This window comes from Grampus griseus (assembly GCF_964374135.1).
Source record: "Grampus griseus genome assembly, chromosome: 14".
Classification (NCBI taxonomy): domain Eukaryota; kingdom Metazoa; phylum Chordata; class Mammalia; order Artiodactyla; family Delphinidae; genus Grampus; species Grampus griseus.
This window is the reverse complement of record NC_139008.1, coordinates 71,267,457-71,283,653: the sequence shown is the minus strand read 5'-3', so window position 1 is coordinate 71,283,653 and position 16,197 is coordinate 71,267,457. Positions and strand designations below refer to the sequence as shown.

The following is a 16,197-nucleotide window of genomic DNA, read 5'->3' as shown; positions in this document are numbered from 1 at the left end:
TTTCAGGAAACAAATTAAATTTTGAACTGTTTGAATATAATATGGTTTGTCGTATATGGTGAAGTCTTAAATTTGGTGCTTTTTTTCCTCGTAATTATGGAATTTTCCCAACACTATTTATTGATAAAATTTTCTCTTTTCCATTGCCTTGCATTGCTTCTATTTCTATATATAAAATTCGCACATACACATACACATACACACACACCCCACACACACACACATCCCTCTTTCGTTTTCTTTTAATCGTACTCCAATACCCATGGTTTAATTATTTTAACTTCATAATATCCTCTAACATCTAGTAGTGGTTTTTCACTCACATTCCTCTGTTTAAAAATAAGTGCTGGACTATATGTCCTATTTTAAACAAACAAACCAAAATAATCCCATTGACATTGTTAGAATTTCAAAATTGAGGTCATCTACATCTTCGGGGCTTCAAACTGTCACCTAACTGACCTCCTATTTTATACTATTTGCTTTTTCCCAAAGAAAAAAACATCAATTTGGCAAGAATTGACATCTTTACAATATGTGATGCTTTCATCCAGGGCTTTAGCATTTCTGTCCGTTTATTCATCTTTAGGTCAGCACAATTATTTAACACCCACTGTGCCAAGCCCTGTGCTAGGGACTGGAGATATTATATCACTCAGTAGAGTTTTTTTTTTTTTCTTTTCCTTTCCCAAGTCAGGCCTGTACATGTCTTATTTGTGTTATCCTTAGCTATTTTTTAAAGGATCCTATTCTAAAAGGGTTTTTCCCTTACCTCTTCTAGCTTGTTTTTCATGTTGTACAGTTTATTTATCTCTATATTCTATCAAACCACTTTACTGAATTCTTTTATTAATTTTAAAAGTCTTTCACTTGATTCTCTTCAACATATTAGGTCACAGTCATATTATCTACAAATGATGATAAATTGCTTTCCTCTCTAAAATGTATATCTCTTCTGTTTTGTGTCTTACTGCATTGGCCAGAATTATCCCACTTTAGATACAAGTTCTAGAGGTGAAATGACTTGCTCAGCATGTCAGACAGAGCTAGTGAGTGGTAAAGCCAGAACTAAAACCTCAACCTTGCTTTTTTGGTGCAGTAAAGGTCACTAAAATAAGGCCATCCATCTAAATATAACTGTCCCCATATCTATCCAGTTGCTTTTTCCGAAAAGGAAGGTTGACATTTGCAGTGCTTACGGTTGTCTCTTTAAATGACTTAACCTCTTAGGTGCACACACATATACCCACGCACACGCACACGCACACACACACACACACACAGAGCCGGCATGACGACGATAAATGATATGGAGAAAAATTAAGCAGTGAGGGCTTTCCTGGTGGCGCAGTGGTTGAGAGTCCGCCTGCTGATGCAGGGGACACGGGTTCGTGCCCCGGTTCGGGAAGATCCCACATGCTGTGGAGCGGCTGGGCCCGTGAGCCATGGCCGCTGAGCCTGTGCGTCCGGAGCCTGTGCTCGTAATGGGAGAGGCCACAACAGTGAGAGGCCCGCGTACCACAAAAAAAAAAAAAAATTAAACAGTGAAGTATAACAGGGTATAATGTGGTTGGAGTTGCTGTTTTCTTTTATTTTTTTAATATATAATTTTTAAATTATTTATTTATTTATTTTGGCTGCACTGGGTCTTAGTTGCAACACGTGGGATCTTTGTTGCAGCACGTGGGATCTTTAGTTGCAGCATGTGGGATCTTTTAGTTGCAGCATGTGGGATCTTTTAACTGCGGCATGCGGGCTGTTAGCTGCGGCATGCATGCGGGATCTAGTTCCCCGACCTGAGATCGAACCTGGGCCCCCTGCGTTGGGAGCACAGAGTCTTACCCACCGGACCACCAGGGATGTCCCAAGGTTGATATTTTAAATACAGCGATCATGTAGACTTCTCCAGCAGAGGTGAAGAAGCAAGTCTTCCAAGGGTTATGTATGTCTGAGGGAAGAGCATTCCAGGCATCAAGGATAGTAAATGTGATGGCCTTAAGATGGGAACATGCCTATAGGGTATTCAAAGGACAGCAAAGAGGCCTCATAACAGAGGGCCTTGGAGACACTGTAAAGATGCTGCCTTTTACTCTACACAAGGTGGGAGGCATAGCGGGGCTTTGAGCACAGGAGTGTCGTGACCTGAGTCATGTTTTTAAAGGGTCACTCCAGCCACTGTTTTGAGATTGTTGGGGGCAAGATTGGAAGCAGGAAGACCAGTTGGTAGGCTATGACAGTAATCCAATCAAGAGATCATGGGGGCTTGATAGGGTAGTAGCTGTGGAGGTGATGGAAGTGGTCAGATTCTGGATATGTATTGAAATTAGAACCATGGGAGTTGCTTATGTACGGTATTGTGAATGAGAGAGGACCAGTGATTAAGAGAAAATACATGAGGGCTAAGTCTTCTGCATTATGGTTTAAAAAATATCTCCACCCCAGTAAGTACATGCTCAATTAAAGCTAGTTATACTTCTTTTAAATATTTGGGAAGAAGATATGGCACTCTAGCCATCATGAGATGGTTGTCTGGTTTCTCCTTTTAAGGTTTCTTTTGATTTTATCTGATAATAATTAAAACTTAATTTGAACTCTTCATTTGAATTGTTATGGCCCCTTTACACAACATATGTTTCTTCCTTTAAATTTCTACTCAAAATCCACTTTTGTTAAATGTATTAAGTGCAGTTCAATCACAGAAGAGTCCAAATGGAAAACAAGGCAAATCTTTGTGGTCTAATTTGATAACACTGTAATAATAATGCATGCAGTAGTTGTTTTGGCTCCAGCCAACTTTTAGGAAAAGCACTCTACTCTGTAGAAAGAATGTTCTAGACACACTATCCCATTTAACCCTCACACTATCCTGTAAGCAACCCTCTTCTCAGAATCCTTCCCTGGCCAGGTTCCTCCTTCTGCCCTCCCCATATTGAACTGTACTGAACAGTTAATATATGTTTCCCCCATCTCAGTTCTGAGCTCCCAGTGCCCAGGGGCCATATTACATTCAAATTTTAACCTGCTACACTGCAGTCATACAATAAATAACCTGATGAATAAATGAGTAAGTACATGAAAGAGTGGCAGTAGATCACACAGCTAGTCAGAAGCCAGGGAAAGATGCACATGCACGTATTCTGATGATAAACTGCAAATGTATTCCTCTCCCCATTTCCTTGCCTCCTCTAATGGCTATTGTGACTAAGCAAATCGTGAACAAAAACAGGAATTCCCAGACCCTTGGAGTAAAGGTTGGCTAACTAAGACATATCTTTGTAAATTTCAGTTTCATAGTTCCAAGTGACCTTTAAGGTGCGGAATGTAATTGCAAAGCTATATTCTGTTGGGGATTACAAAGCTCACACTTGTTTCTTAGCCCATCTTGTACAATAATGCCGAAAGTTTATCATAGCATTTCTGTATTGAAATGTGTGCATCATTGAATACTAAAGCACAGACTCTTTGGAAGGGAGAAAGAACATTCAGGATTACTCAGTCCATTTCCCTCATTTCGTTAAGAGCTTTATTGAGGTATAATTTGCATACCATAAAATTCAGTCCGTTTTAAGTGTACAATTCAGTGATTTTCAGTAAATCTGTAGGGTTGTGCAACCATCACCACGGTCCCATTTTAGAAAATTTTCATCACACCATAAAATACCCTGTGCCTGAGTGCAGTTGATTCCTGTTCACACCTGCAGTCCCAGGCAAACACTAATCTGATTGCTGTCTCTATAAATTTGCATTTTCTTGACATTTCATGTGAGTGGAATCATACAGTATATAAAGTGTTTTTCATCTGGCTTCTGTCATTTAGCATAATATTTTTGACCCTTATCTGTACTGTAGAGTATATTAGTAAATTGTTTCTTTTATTACTGAATAATATTTCATTATATGGATATACCACATATTGTTTATCTGTTCACCACTTGATAGACATTTAGATTGTTTTAGTGTTTTGGCTATTATGAATAATACTGTTATTAACATTTGTATACAAGTTTATGTATAGACATACATAGATAAGTATTTATGAATGGAATAGCTGGATGAATGGTAGCTTTATGTTTACCTTTTTAAGGAACTTCCAGACTATTTTCCAAAGTGACTGCACCATTTGACTTTCTCACAGCAATGTATGACAGCTCCAGTTTTCCAATACCCTTGTCAACACTTGCAGTTGTCTGTCTTTTTACTGATAGCTGTTCTAAGTGGGGAGGGGAGTGGTTTCTTTTTAATTGTTGTTGTCTTATTTTCTTTTGTTCTTTTTTTTATTTTTTAAATTTTTTTATTGAAGTATAGTTGCTTTACAATATTATATTAGTTTCAGGTATACAGCATAGTGATTCAGTATTTTTACAGATTGTACTACATTAAAAGTTATTATAAGATAATGGCTGTGATTCCTTGTGCTGTACAATATATCCTTGTTGCTTATCTATTTTATACATAGTAATTTGTATGTCTTAACCCCATACCCCTACTTTGCCCCTCCCCCCTTGCCTCTTCCCTTTGGTAACCACTAGTTTGTTTTCTGTATCTGTGAGTCTGTTTCTGTTTTGCATATATATTCATTTGTATTATTTTTTAGATTCCACATATAAGTTTGATTCCTTCTTTATATCTTTAGTTGTGGAAAATCTTTTCTGCTAGTCTTCAGGTCATTCTCATAGATAACTACTCTGTAAATAGTTGTAATTTTGGTGTGCCCATGGGAGGAGCTGAGCTCAGGGTCTTCCAACACCACCATCTTGGCCACACCTCTTAAGGTTGACCATCTTTTCATGAGTTTATAAACCACTTGTATTTTATCGTTAGTGAAATGTCTAGTCAAATCTTTTGCCAATTTTTAAATTGGGTTGTTAGTGTTTTTATTATTGAGTTGTATTGTGTCATTATGTATGTTAGATATGTCATCATACCTTGCATACCTTGCATACCTTTCAAATGTTTTCTCTCAATATGTAGCTTGTCTTTTCATTGGTTTAATAGTGTCTTTTGAAGTCAATTTTTTTTTTAATCTGATAACATCCAATTTATCAGATGCTTGTTTTTTTGAAAAGTCTTCTGGGATTCTGATAGAGATTGCTTTAAATCTATAGATAAATTTGTTGAGAATTGCCATCTTAACAATATTGACTATTTCAACCCATAAACAGGGACTGTCTCTTCATTTATTTAGATCTTCTTCATTTTTTTCAGCAGTTTTTTATACTTTTCAGTGTCTAAGTATTTTACATCTTTTGTTTAGATTTATTTTTAGGTATTCTTTCTGATACTATTGTGAATAGAATTGTTTACTTAATTTCATTTTCAGATTGTCCTTTCCTAGTGATAAAGATAATTCATTTTTGTATATTGGTCTTATATCTTGTGACCTTATTGAAATTGTTTTATTTCAAGTTGTGTGTGTGTGTGTATTCTTTAGAATTTTCTACATACAGAATAATGTCACCAGCAAGTAAAAAGTTTTACTTCTTCCTTTCAAATCTGGGTACCTTTAATTAATGAATTAACTAGCTTCACTGACTAGAATCTCTAGGACAATGCCTTATTTTATTGGCTTGAATCTCTAGTGCAATGTTAAACAGATGTCCTTGTCTTATTCCTGATTTTAAAGGGAAAGCATTTGATCTTTTACCCTTGAGTATGATGTTAGTTTTATGTATTTTGTAGATGGACTTACCAAATTTAGAAAGTTGTTTTTTTCTATTCCTAGTTTGTTAGTACTTTTTTATCATAAATATGCATTGGATTTTTTTCAAATATTTTTTCTGAACTTGTTGAAATTATCATGATGTTTCTTCCCTTTATTTGAAAAATATGGTGTATTGCATTAATTGATTTTGGATATTAAATCAACCTTGCATTCCTGTAATAAATCTCACTTATGCTGTATAATCTTTTTCATATGTTGCTAGATTTAGTTTGCTAATATTTGGTTAAATATTTTTTAGATCTATATTCATGAAGGATAATGCTGTAGTTTACTTTCACTGTAATGTATTACTCTGGTTTTGATATCAGGGCCTCACAGAATGAGTCAGGATGCATTTCCTATTTTCTGGATATCAGAACTATTTATTGTTTTAATATTTGCCATATGGGCGGGGCTTTTTGAGGGAAGAATTTAATTACTAATTCAGTTATTTTACTTGTTATGAGTATATTGAAATTTTCTATTTTTTCATGAGTCAATTTTGGCAAGTTGTCTTTCTACGAATTTATCTGTTTCATCTATGTTGTCTATTATTTGGCATAAAGTTTTTCATAGCATTCCCTTGTAATTTTTAAAATTTCTATAGGCTCAGTAGTGATGCCTCCTCTTTCATCCTTGATTTTGTTAGTTTATGTCATAGCTCTTTGTCTTTGGATCAGTGTAGAGAAAGAGTTGCCAATTATGTTGATCTTTTCAAAAACCAACTTTTCTTTCATTGATTTTCACTCTAATTTTTATTCTTGTTTTCTTTCTGCCTATTTAGAGTTTAGTTTGCTCTTATTTTTCTACTGTCTTAAAGTAGATACTTAGATTAATGATTTGAGATCTTTCTTCTTTTCTAACATAGTTATTTAAGGCTATAAATTTTCCTCCAGTCACTACTAAAATTGTTATCGTTGCTAATACTGTTCAGTTTAATCATTGCTCTTTGGAGAGAGAATGTGCTGAGCTCCTCACTCCACCATTCAAGAAGGCCCACACCCTGATTTTTAAATATGAGGAAGTTGAGGCATATAGAGGTCTTTTAGGTTGGGTTCTTCCAGAAACAGACTCAGAGATGCTGGGTGGGCTTCCACTCCCTACTCTGGGCCACCATGGCTTCCCCCGTCATGTACAGATGCCTGCTTGCTCTGCCCTGTCTAATGGCTTTAGGACTGAACCATCTGGGAGGGAACTAGAGCAGGGCAGTTCAGAAATCTTGAACTGTACTTATAAGTTTTGAGGTTGGTTGTAGTGTTGATGAGTTAATTGTGAAACTATTTTGTGTGTGTCATGTGACAATGTATATGAGTAAAATATTGATATTGAAAATGAGGGTTCTTGGTGTAGGAATTTGGAAAAACAAATATGGGAAAGGTAACGGAGAATCTTATATTACTGGATTTGAATTGGCAATACCAGTATGAACTAATCAGTATGAACTTACAATGTTTAAAAAGGTATTTCACAACAAGGTCCTACTGTATAGCACAGGGAACTATATTCAATATCTTGTAATAACCTATAATGGGAAAGAATCTGAAAAAGAATTCACACACACATATGTATGAGTGAATCACTTTGCTGCACACCTGAAACTAACACAAAATTGTAAATCAACTATACTTCAATTAAAAACTGTATTCCTTAATTCTGTCCAGTTGAAGGGCATAGAAGCAATTGTATAACAGTACAGTGAGCTTACTTGGTGCCCAGAAGTGCCTGATTATGGTTCCAGGGAAGGAGGGCACAGGTGAACCTTGAACATCTTGTGGTGCCTACAAGCAAGGGTGTGCTCAGTGATCAGCGGGGCCACCAAAGGATGTGGGAGCTGCCTGAAGGGGCTTCCACTGGACTTAAAACTATTTTTATTTTACACTTACTTAGATATTTTATACTTGTACATATTTATCAACTCCTTGTACCTGTGGCTCTTATATAACTATAAAAGTATAATACTATACTTACTTCAGCTATAAAAGTAAATCAAATTTACAAATAAATAATATTATAAAAGAAAAAAAAAGAAATCTTGGTGGAGAAGCCACTGTGATTGATGGAATGTTACCATATGCCTCAGCAGAGTTGGGCTGAAAACAAAGGTTGAAAAATACTTTGCCTAACTGGATCCCTGCTCTTATGCAAGTCCCATGTGGTCATTGGTCATAGGTGCCCTGTAGGGGAACTGTTGGTGCTCATAGAGGTCCCCTCATCTCCCCTTTCCTGCAATGTGCCCATCCTCCATATTCTATGCGCTTTGATGCAAATGGCCCTTGACCGTGACCATCTTTGAAGGGTTGCCGTTAGGCTACCAGAGCCACCTTGTTTGACCCACAAAGTTGGGAGTACCTGGGAGTTTGTCTCTGCAGGAGGGTCCATAACCAATAACTGATTGGTATCAGAGGCTCAAATACCCTTGGCTTGAGATAAGACAAACTGGGGGGTACAATTTATGCTCCGGAGCTCCCTATGGGATCAGATTGAGTCTGGGACCTTGCCTTGATACCATATTCTTACTTAGCTTCTGCCCTGTTCTCTCCTCTTCCCTCATTCCCTTACTGGTTTCTCCTGGGACCACTTCTTTAACAGATTATTTGCATTGAAACTTTAGCTGAGGGTCTGTTTCTAGAAGAACTTGAACTAAAACCTATTTCTGGGAGAACATTGGCTCAAATATGCCACTTTCTGAAGTTGGGCAGCATACCCTCTATCTGTCTTCTGACTTCAACATTCTGAATGGATACAGCCTCTGGCTGGAAACATCTTCCCTGGATATAGAAAGGGCGCCACAGGATGTGTCTATGATGGAGGCATGGGTCTGATAGGTCCCTGGTGCCCCTCAGTGGTACCTGGTCAGAGGAGCGTGAGTCATCCTCTAAACTGTTAATTCGGGAAGCAGAGGAGGCATGAGAGTCCACGGCAGGGTTCTTCCAAAGCCTGCAGAGGTTCCTGCAGGTTTTGCTCTTAAAGGCATCTAAGGCTATTGACCTCTACGAGCTGGGGTCTTGGACTTTGGACCAGAGTAGAGTATTCTTGTCTCAGGAGACACTGAAACTAACATATAGAAGTTGCTGGCAAACCTGGGTCTGAAGAGTCAGGGAGGAGAGGGGAGGGAGCGTATCAGTCACTGTAGAAAGAGGATGAACAATGGACATTGATGGTGAGGAAACCAAAGCTAAGGAGGTCAAAGAGGTACAAATGCCCCTTGGCCTTATGCATTGAGGTGAGGTTGCAGCCTAGCTTTCAGGGTCCTGAAAGAAGAGACCCTTATAATAAATTATGCAGAAAATGTGGTCATAAATGTCCACCTTCTCATTGGGAGAAATAGAGAAGGTATCACAGGAGGGGGAAATGTATGAGTAAACATTGTATGTTGTGAGGTAAGCGTAGAAAAGAATAAGTTATTCTCGTACTATCAGGAATTTTCTACTTAAAAAAAATCCTGTCATTTTACAAATGATCCTGAATAGTTTATTCTAACCACTTATTTTGCACTAGAGATAATGACTTGGGCTGGGGAGAGTGGGTAGTCTCATTTAGGTATGATTTAATCATCACCAGCGAGCTGAAAAGAGCTTCGATAAATATATTTTCAAGAGAAGGCTGATGAGAATGAAGTTACCTCAGAAACAAAAATAATGTCCCCTCTCTCGTTTTTCTCCCACCGCCTCCTAGAGTATGTAGTTCAGGGACAGGAAAGTCGCATAACTTGCTCGGCCATTTCTTACCTCCTTCCCCTTAGTCAGAACTCCCAGATCTTTGAGAGAGGCTGCATTCCCTGGCAAAAAAAGATTTATATGACGAAATGGTTTACAGCTTTCTGGCTGCAGTTGTAGATTTGCCTCTGCATGGACAGACTACAGACACAGTGGGCCTCAGGAAGCTGCTGGGTGTGCTCTGGCACGTTGATCCCAATTGTATGTGAACCATATGTTGACGGCACAGTTTAACCCCAAAAATGTCCTTTGCTAGTCTTTGTGATTTCAGACGAGGCTGGGTGGAATAGAGCTATGCAATTGCAGCTACCAAGCAAAAAAACAAAACAAAATGCTTGGAAGGCCCTCTGCACATTTTGTTGGCTTATGGAAGAAGAAGGAAGGTAGAGAAAAAGAAAGGATACTGAACTGACCGTGGGTCTGGATTTCTACTTTTGCTGCTGTTTGATACCCATGTGGCACTCAGCCTCAGTTTCCTCATCTGTAATCGGGCTGCTGAGTTTGGTTAAATTGACAAGTGAGTCCTCAATAATCAGATTGGTGGGGAGGAGGGGGCAGTGGGGTCGCAGGCTGACCCCTGGAGAGATGATTTGCCTCTCTCTGTAGCCCTTGACAGCATTCACGTGTAAGAGCTCAGCAAAGACCCCACTGCTTGGCTGTCCATGACTGCAGAATCTCATGCCACTCACGGGCAGCCCTCGGGCCAGCCTTGCGACGCTTCTTGATCCATCCCATTATCGGAGGGACAGGGACAACAGAATGATTCTAGGGAGTGGAATCCAGCCCCAGTGAAGCTCCCAAGGTTTTGAGGTAAGGATGACAGAAGGATTCAAGGGTGGCATGAGAGTTCTGGGCTGAGAAACAGAGACAGAGGTCTTCTCGTGTGGGTGGGATTAACCCAAGTGGTGATTAGGGATAGGCTGGGCCTCAGGGGAAAACAGGGACCCATAGCTCTTTTCAGCGTCCTGCTTCTAGGGATGAGGCTGTTGGTCCCTCCCGACCTGGTCAAGAGGACATGAGGGCTGGATCGGTTGAGTGCCCCCCAAGCCCAGCGTAGAGTATTGTAGGTGCTATTGCAAGCATGGACAGGTGAACCCAAGAGGCTGTTGCTCCTTTTCTCTTAATTCCTTTTTGCCCTTTCCCTCATAGATTAGAGTCACATGAGTAATGGACCCTCAACAAGTAGTCCTTAGCACACTAGCCAGCTTCAGTTTTACTCGAGATTCTTGTTATATGTAAAGGAATACAGGTCCTGAAAACTGGCATAGGTGCTCCTCCACTCTCACCCCATGACCTCAGTTTGGGACTTGGGTCTTTGTGCTGTTTTTCAGGGACTGTTTTGAGCTTAACTGACCTGATAAACATAGTGATGGTACCATTGAAAAAGACCTCAGAGTTGAGGATAGGATGAATATTAAAGTCATAATTTAATTTAATTATTTGTTGACTTCAGTTTTTTTGTTTTTTTGTTTTTTGTGGTATGCGTGCCTCTCACTGTTGTGGCCTCTCCCATTGCGGAGCACAGGCTCCGGACGCACAGACTCAGCGGCCATGGCTTACGGGCCCAGCCGCTCCGTAGCATGTGGGATCTTCCCAGACCAGGGCACGAACCCGTGTCCCCTGCATCGGCAGGCGGACTCTCAACCACTGCGCCACCAGGGAAGCCCTGTTGACTTCAGTTTTATATACACATTTGGATGTCTCACACACACACAAATACATACACACACTTTGGGCTGTTGGAGACACTCACTCAGATTTCATACACACTTATTTAGGTGTCCAAACACTCAGGTTCACACTTGTCTGGATGTTACACCCACTCATTCAGAGAGTATACATGCTCGCTCAGCTTTCAGACACCCAGGTCCTACAGATCCTCATTTGGACATCGTTCATACTCAGATGTGGTTTGTGCTCCCAGAGAGGTTGGCCACATTCACTCCCATGTCACTCACATGCGCTCTGGGCTGTTGAGTTCTTGTCCAGATGTGCACAGCAGATAGCAGGCATCTCATTGAGCTGTTGCTCACCTCCACTCACATATCACTCATCCAGGGGCAGCACTCACATGCCCATTTGTTTCCCATCCACATTGCTGACCATCCCCATGCTCAAGGAGATCCAGGGGAAGGCTTGACACATTGATTGTGTCATGTTTCCTTGGGTCAGTCCCTCTGTAGCCTTTTTTCCTTAATTAAATAATCCTGTACCTCTGTCTCCACCAAGTTGTGCTTCTTAACCAAGTGTCTGTAGATGGGTAGTCTGATTGAAGAATGGTAGCACTCACCACGTTCCATTTTTATAAACCGTGTGTTCGTTCACTGTGTCATCTTTAAATGATTGGTTTGAGGCCATTGCTGCAATCACTTCATTAATTTGCAAAAGTTCCTGGAGGTACTCTTTGGATAATTGGCTTAAATCGTGAGTGCCAGAGATATGTGCAATAAAGATCTTAAAAAAAAAAAAAGAGCTTATTCAAGAGAACTACAAACTGTGGGCATTTGAAGAGATAGTAAAATGTTATCAAAACTCACGAAATTTAGGATAACTTTTATAAAAGGAGCCCACACATTTGGCATACAGTTGGTGTTTTAAAAAGGCTCGTCATCTCTCTTCACACGTTAACACCTTCTTACAGTCCTTCTAAGTTGAAGGGAATGTGTGAGATCCCTAGACAGGAGCTCAGAAGAATCACTGTTTATCTTGATTAGGGTTTCTGCATCCTGTCAGGTTGGGTTTCATGCTTATTTTCAATTTTAGTTCAATTTGGTCCATTTGAACAGGCATTCACTGATCACTATGTAGGTATCAGGCAACCTGCTGAGCAGTATGTGGATGGAGGAGAGTGATACAGAGATAACAAAGCCACAACTTCCACTGCCTAAAAGGTCACAGTCTAGACCTAGAAACAGCAGTTCCATGCTTATGTTATTGCCGTCCCGAGCAGATAGCCATTAACGAACAGTGGAGGAGCGAAGTAGGGGGAAAGTCATTCAGATTTGGAGGATCTATACCGGCTTCATAGAGGAGATGAAAGATAGGCTTAGCCTTTAGAGAAAGGCTTCCACAGGCAGAAGTTGAACGAGAGGGCATTGCAGATGGAGGAAGCATGAACTGGTGATGGCATAGGCTGGGATCCAAAGGAGATTTGTGCGATAGCATGGGGTCTGCTGCAGCTGCAATGAGGGGTTTACCATAAGACTGTCTGAGGGGTAGACTAGAAGCCAGACAAAGTGCCCCAAAGGTCAGGATGAGGAGTCTAGATTGTCTCGTTTGAAGAATGGAGAGCCTGTGAACGTGCTTGAAGAGGGACAGTGTTTATGTTCAGGAAGGTCAGTGGATTGACTGGTGAGTTGATCCAATCAATTAGAGGCAAAGAGACTAGCTGAGTTCAGCAAAGAGGTGGGGAAGTGCCCAACCTCAGCAGTTTGATGGGAGGAGAAAAAAAGGGAGGGACAGGTTCAGATTGCTGATATCAGGTCAACAGAACTTGTTGATCAAAGCAGAGTGCAAACCAAGGATGCAGGAAATGAGAATGAGCCCCGTCTTCACGATCTGGCCACTTGATGAGCAGTGCTACCCTCACTAAGGAAAGAAATGGAGAAGAGGAGCATACAGGTTTGTAGGGGTTGAAACTGAGTTGCATTTTTGGACATACGCAGTGTGAGCTGGCATTGGAACATCTAAATGGAAATCTGTTTCTACAAAGCAGCGGGTTTATAAGTCTGAAGCTCAGGAGGGAGGTTTAAGTTGCAGACAGAAGTGACGATGATAAAAGTTCATCCCTCCAGGGGGTTGCTCATCTGCCTCTCCTCTTTCCCGTCCAGTGTTTATCAGCTGGTTGTCAAGGAGGAGCGACTTCAGAAGTCACGGAGGGCAGCTGACATCATTGAGTGCTTTTCGGTGCCGGTGAGCTATAGGAATGCCTCCAGCCTCGATTCTCTACACTACTTTGCTGCTGAGTTGAAGCCTGCCAACCTGCCTGTCACCCAGCCATTTACAGTGGGTGACAACAAGACATACAATGGCTACTGGAACCCACCTCTTTCCCCTCTGAAAAGCTACAGCATCTACTTCCAGGCACTCAGCAAAGCAAATGGAGTAAGTATGGCCACATGGAGGCCATGTCTTGCCTTGTTTTTCCATTCTTAAATGAGAAGGCAGCATGACTTTAGAGCAGAGGTTGACAAACTAAGGCCCGTGGACCAAATCATCCTGACCCATGCCTTTTTTTGTGAGTAAAGCGTTGTTGGTTTTTGGCTTTTGGTTTTTCATACAGTGACGCCTATTCGTTTCCATGGTCTGTAACTGCTTTGATGCTCCAGCAGTACACTTGAGTAGTTGAGACAGACTGTATGCTGCATAAAGCCTAAATATTTACTATATGGCCCTTTACAGAAAAAAATTCTGAGACCCCTGTATTAGAGGATAGAAAGGTGTTTCACTTGGGCAAATCATATGCAGATCTAAGACTTAATTTCCTCATCTATAAAAGAATACCTATAAATTTGATATCTATTAATGCACTAAACATGTTTTAGTTAATCAGTGACTGCTAACCCCTTTATCATTACCGTTAGTCACATTAGGAAGTATTTTTCTCCCGAAGACAAGGTAACCTTTTTTGTGTCAAATATTTTTTTGGTTACTGAGGAGTGCCAGTCATAACATTACAAAATCACGGGGCTGTAAAGTATTTGAAAGGTCATCCAATATCTCCCTCCCTCCCCCTACGTACAAAACAGTGCTTCAGTCAATATTACAATATCACAGTTAACTGATGTTAATAATTATTCCTTTTTTTAATTGAAGTATAGTTGATTTACAATGTTGTGTTACTTTCTGGTGTACAGCAAAGTGATTCAGTTATATATACATATTCTTTTCCATTATGGTTTATTACAGGATATTGTAAATAGTTCCCTGCACTATACAGTAGTACCTTGTTTTTTATCTGTCTTATGTATAGTAATGTATCTGTTAATCCCAAACTCCTCCAACCCCTTTCCTCTTTGGTAACCATAAGTTTGTTTTCTATGTCTATGGGTCTATTTCTGTTTTGTAAATAAGTTGATTTGTATCATTTTTTTAGATTCCACATATAAGTAATATCATATGATACTTGTCTTTCTCTTGCTGACTTACTTCACTTAGTATGATAATGTCTAGGTCCATCCATGTTGCTGCAAATGGCATTATTTCATTTTTTTTATGGCTGAGTAGTATTTCATTGTGTGTGTGTGTGTGTATATATATATATATATGTATGTATATATACATATATATCACATCTTCTTTATCCATTCAAATGATGAACATTTAGGTTGCTTCCATGTCTTGGCTATTGTAAATAATGCTGCTATCAACATTAGGATGCAGGTATCTTTCTGAATTAAGGTTTTCTCTGCGTATATGCCCAGGAGAGGGATTGCTGGATCATATGGTAACTCTATTTTTAGTTTTTTAAGGAACCTCCATATTGTTCTCCATAGTGGCTCCACCAATTTACATTCCCACAAACAGGGTAGGAGGGTCCCCTTTTCTCTACATGCTCTCCAGCATTTATTTGATGATGTTAGTGCTTATTCTTGAATACCTCCAATGACAGAGAACTCACTTCTTTATGTGGTAACTTTGCTGATCTTTGTGGAGGCTGTGGCTCTAAGAAAGCTTTTTTTTTAACTGACTTAAATATATTGTTTATTGTAGTTTCTACCCATTGCTCTTGATCCATACTTTTAGGTCCCAATAGAACCAGTGCAATCACCTTCTCAGGTGGCATTTTTCTTCAGTTACATAAGAACTTTTCCACCATTCACTTCCCCTCTATACACACAGACCCATCTGGTCTTACTATCTAACTATCTTTAAGTTCCTCTTACACTCAAGTATTTTCTGTCTAGGATGCTTTTGTGGACATGTTTTGTTTCAGGTTGCCATATTTCATTCAACAAATAGATAATGAACAGTGACGTTTGCTAGACGCGATAGTTCATATTAAGATTATGTAGTATGTGCCCTCAAAGAGCTTCTATAAATGTAAGGGAATCTTATGTGCCATGTTCCACAGTGTTTCTGGAGAAGTGAGAGGCTCACTGGAGAAGGGAAAGCTGAGACAGAAGCAAGATTTGCTAAAGTTCTTACAGAACAGCCTGTGGCCAAGGTAGTCTAGTCTGTCAGTGGCAGTCATTACCTTATGAGAAACCTGGATTGCGAAACTAATTAACATTTAAAATGTCCACATACCCATTTAGATTCCACATTGGTATTTCAGTTCTGCATTCATTACTGGTTCAAGCAACATTCCTTACAGAGAGTATAAAACTACAAAAAGAAGCCAGACTGCCTTCCACCTGTCCGTCTGGTCTTACCTCTGCATGCAACACTCTGATGTATTGTGGAGGAAGACATATAAAGATGGCCAGAAGCATCTGGGAGCTCATCTTCTTCTTGGTTCTCTGCATCCCATATGACCCAGTTTCTTGGTTCAGCACAACCCTGAGAAGGGATGGCTTTCCCTCCTCTTGGCAACATATCGAGAGGTGCTGTTGGGTTTCCACGCTGTGGAGCAGAGTCATAGCTTCATTCAACTCACCTGCTATCGCATTCCTACCAAGATTCTCCTGAAAACCCAGCAACAGACCAAGTTTGTAGAACCCAGGGAACTAGAAAATGGACCCCAGGAGAGATTTCCCCAACCTGAGCATGGTGGGTCCTAGAAGAACAGCAGATGAGGCAGGAGGATTGCTGGAGGTCTTGCCCCCCAGACATCGTATA

At 40.1% G+C, this 16,197-nt stretch overlaps 1 protein-coding gene across 1 annotated transcript in view; it reads left to right on the top strand.

The window, feature by feature from the left end:
* PTPRT (protein tyrosine phosphatase receptor type T) overlaps positions 1 to 16,197 on the top strand; it is a gene marked incomplete at both ends in the record, with an annotated part of 1,086,576 nt that overhangs the window by 828,045 nt on the left and 242,334 nt on the right. Inside the window, 1 exon segment of the mRNA XM_082671082.1 lies at positions 13,248 to 13,521. Coding sequence (XP_082527208.1) covers positions 13,248 to 13,521 — 274 coding nt within the window.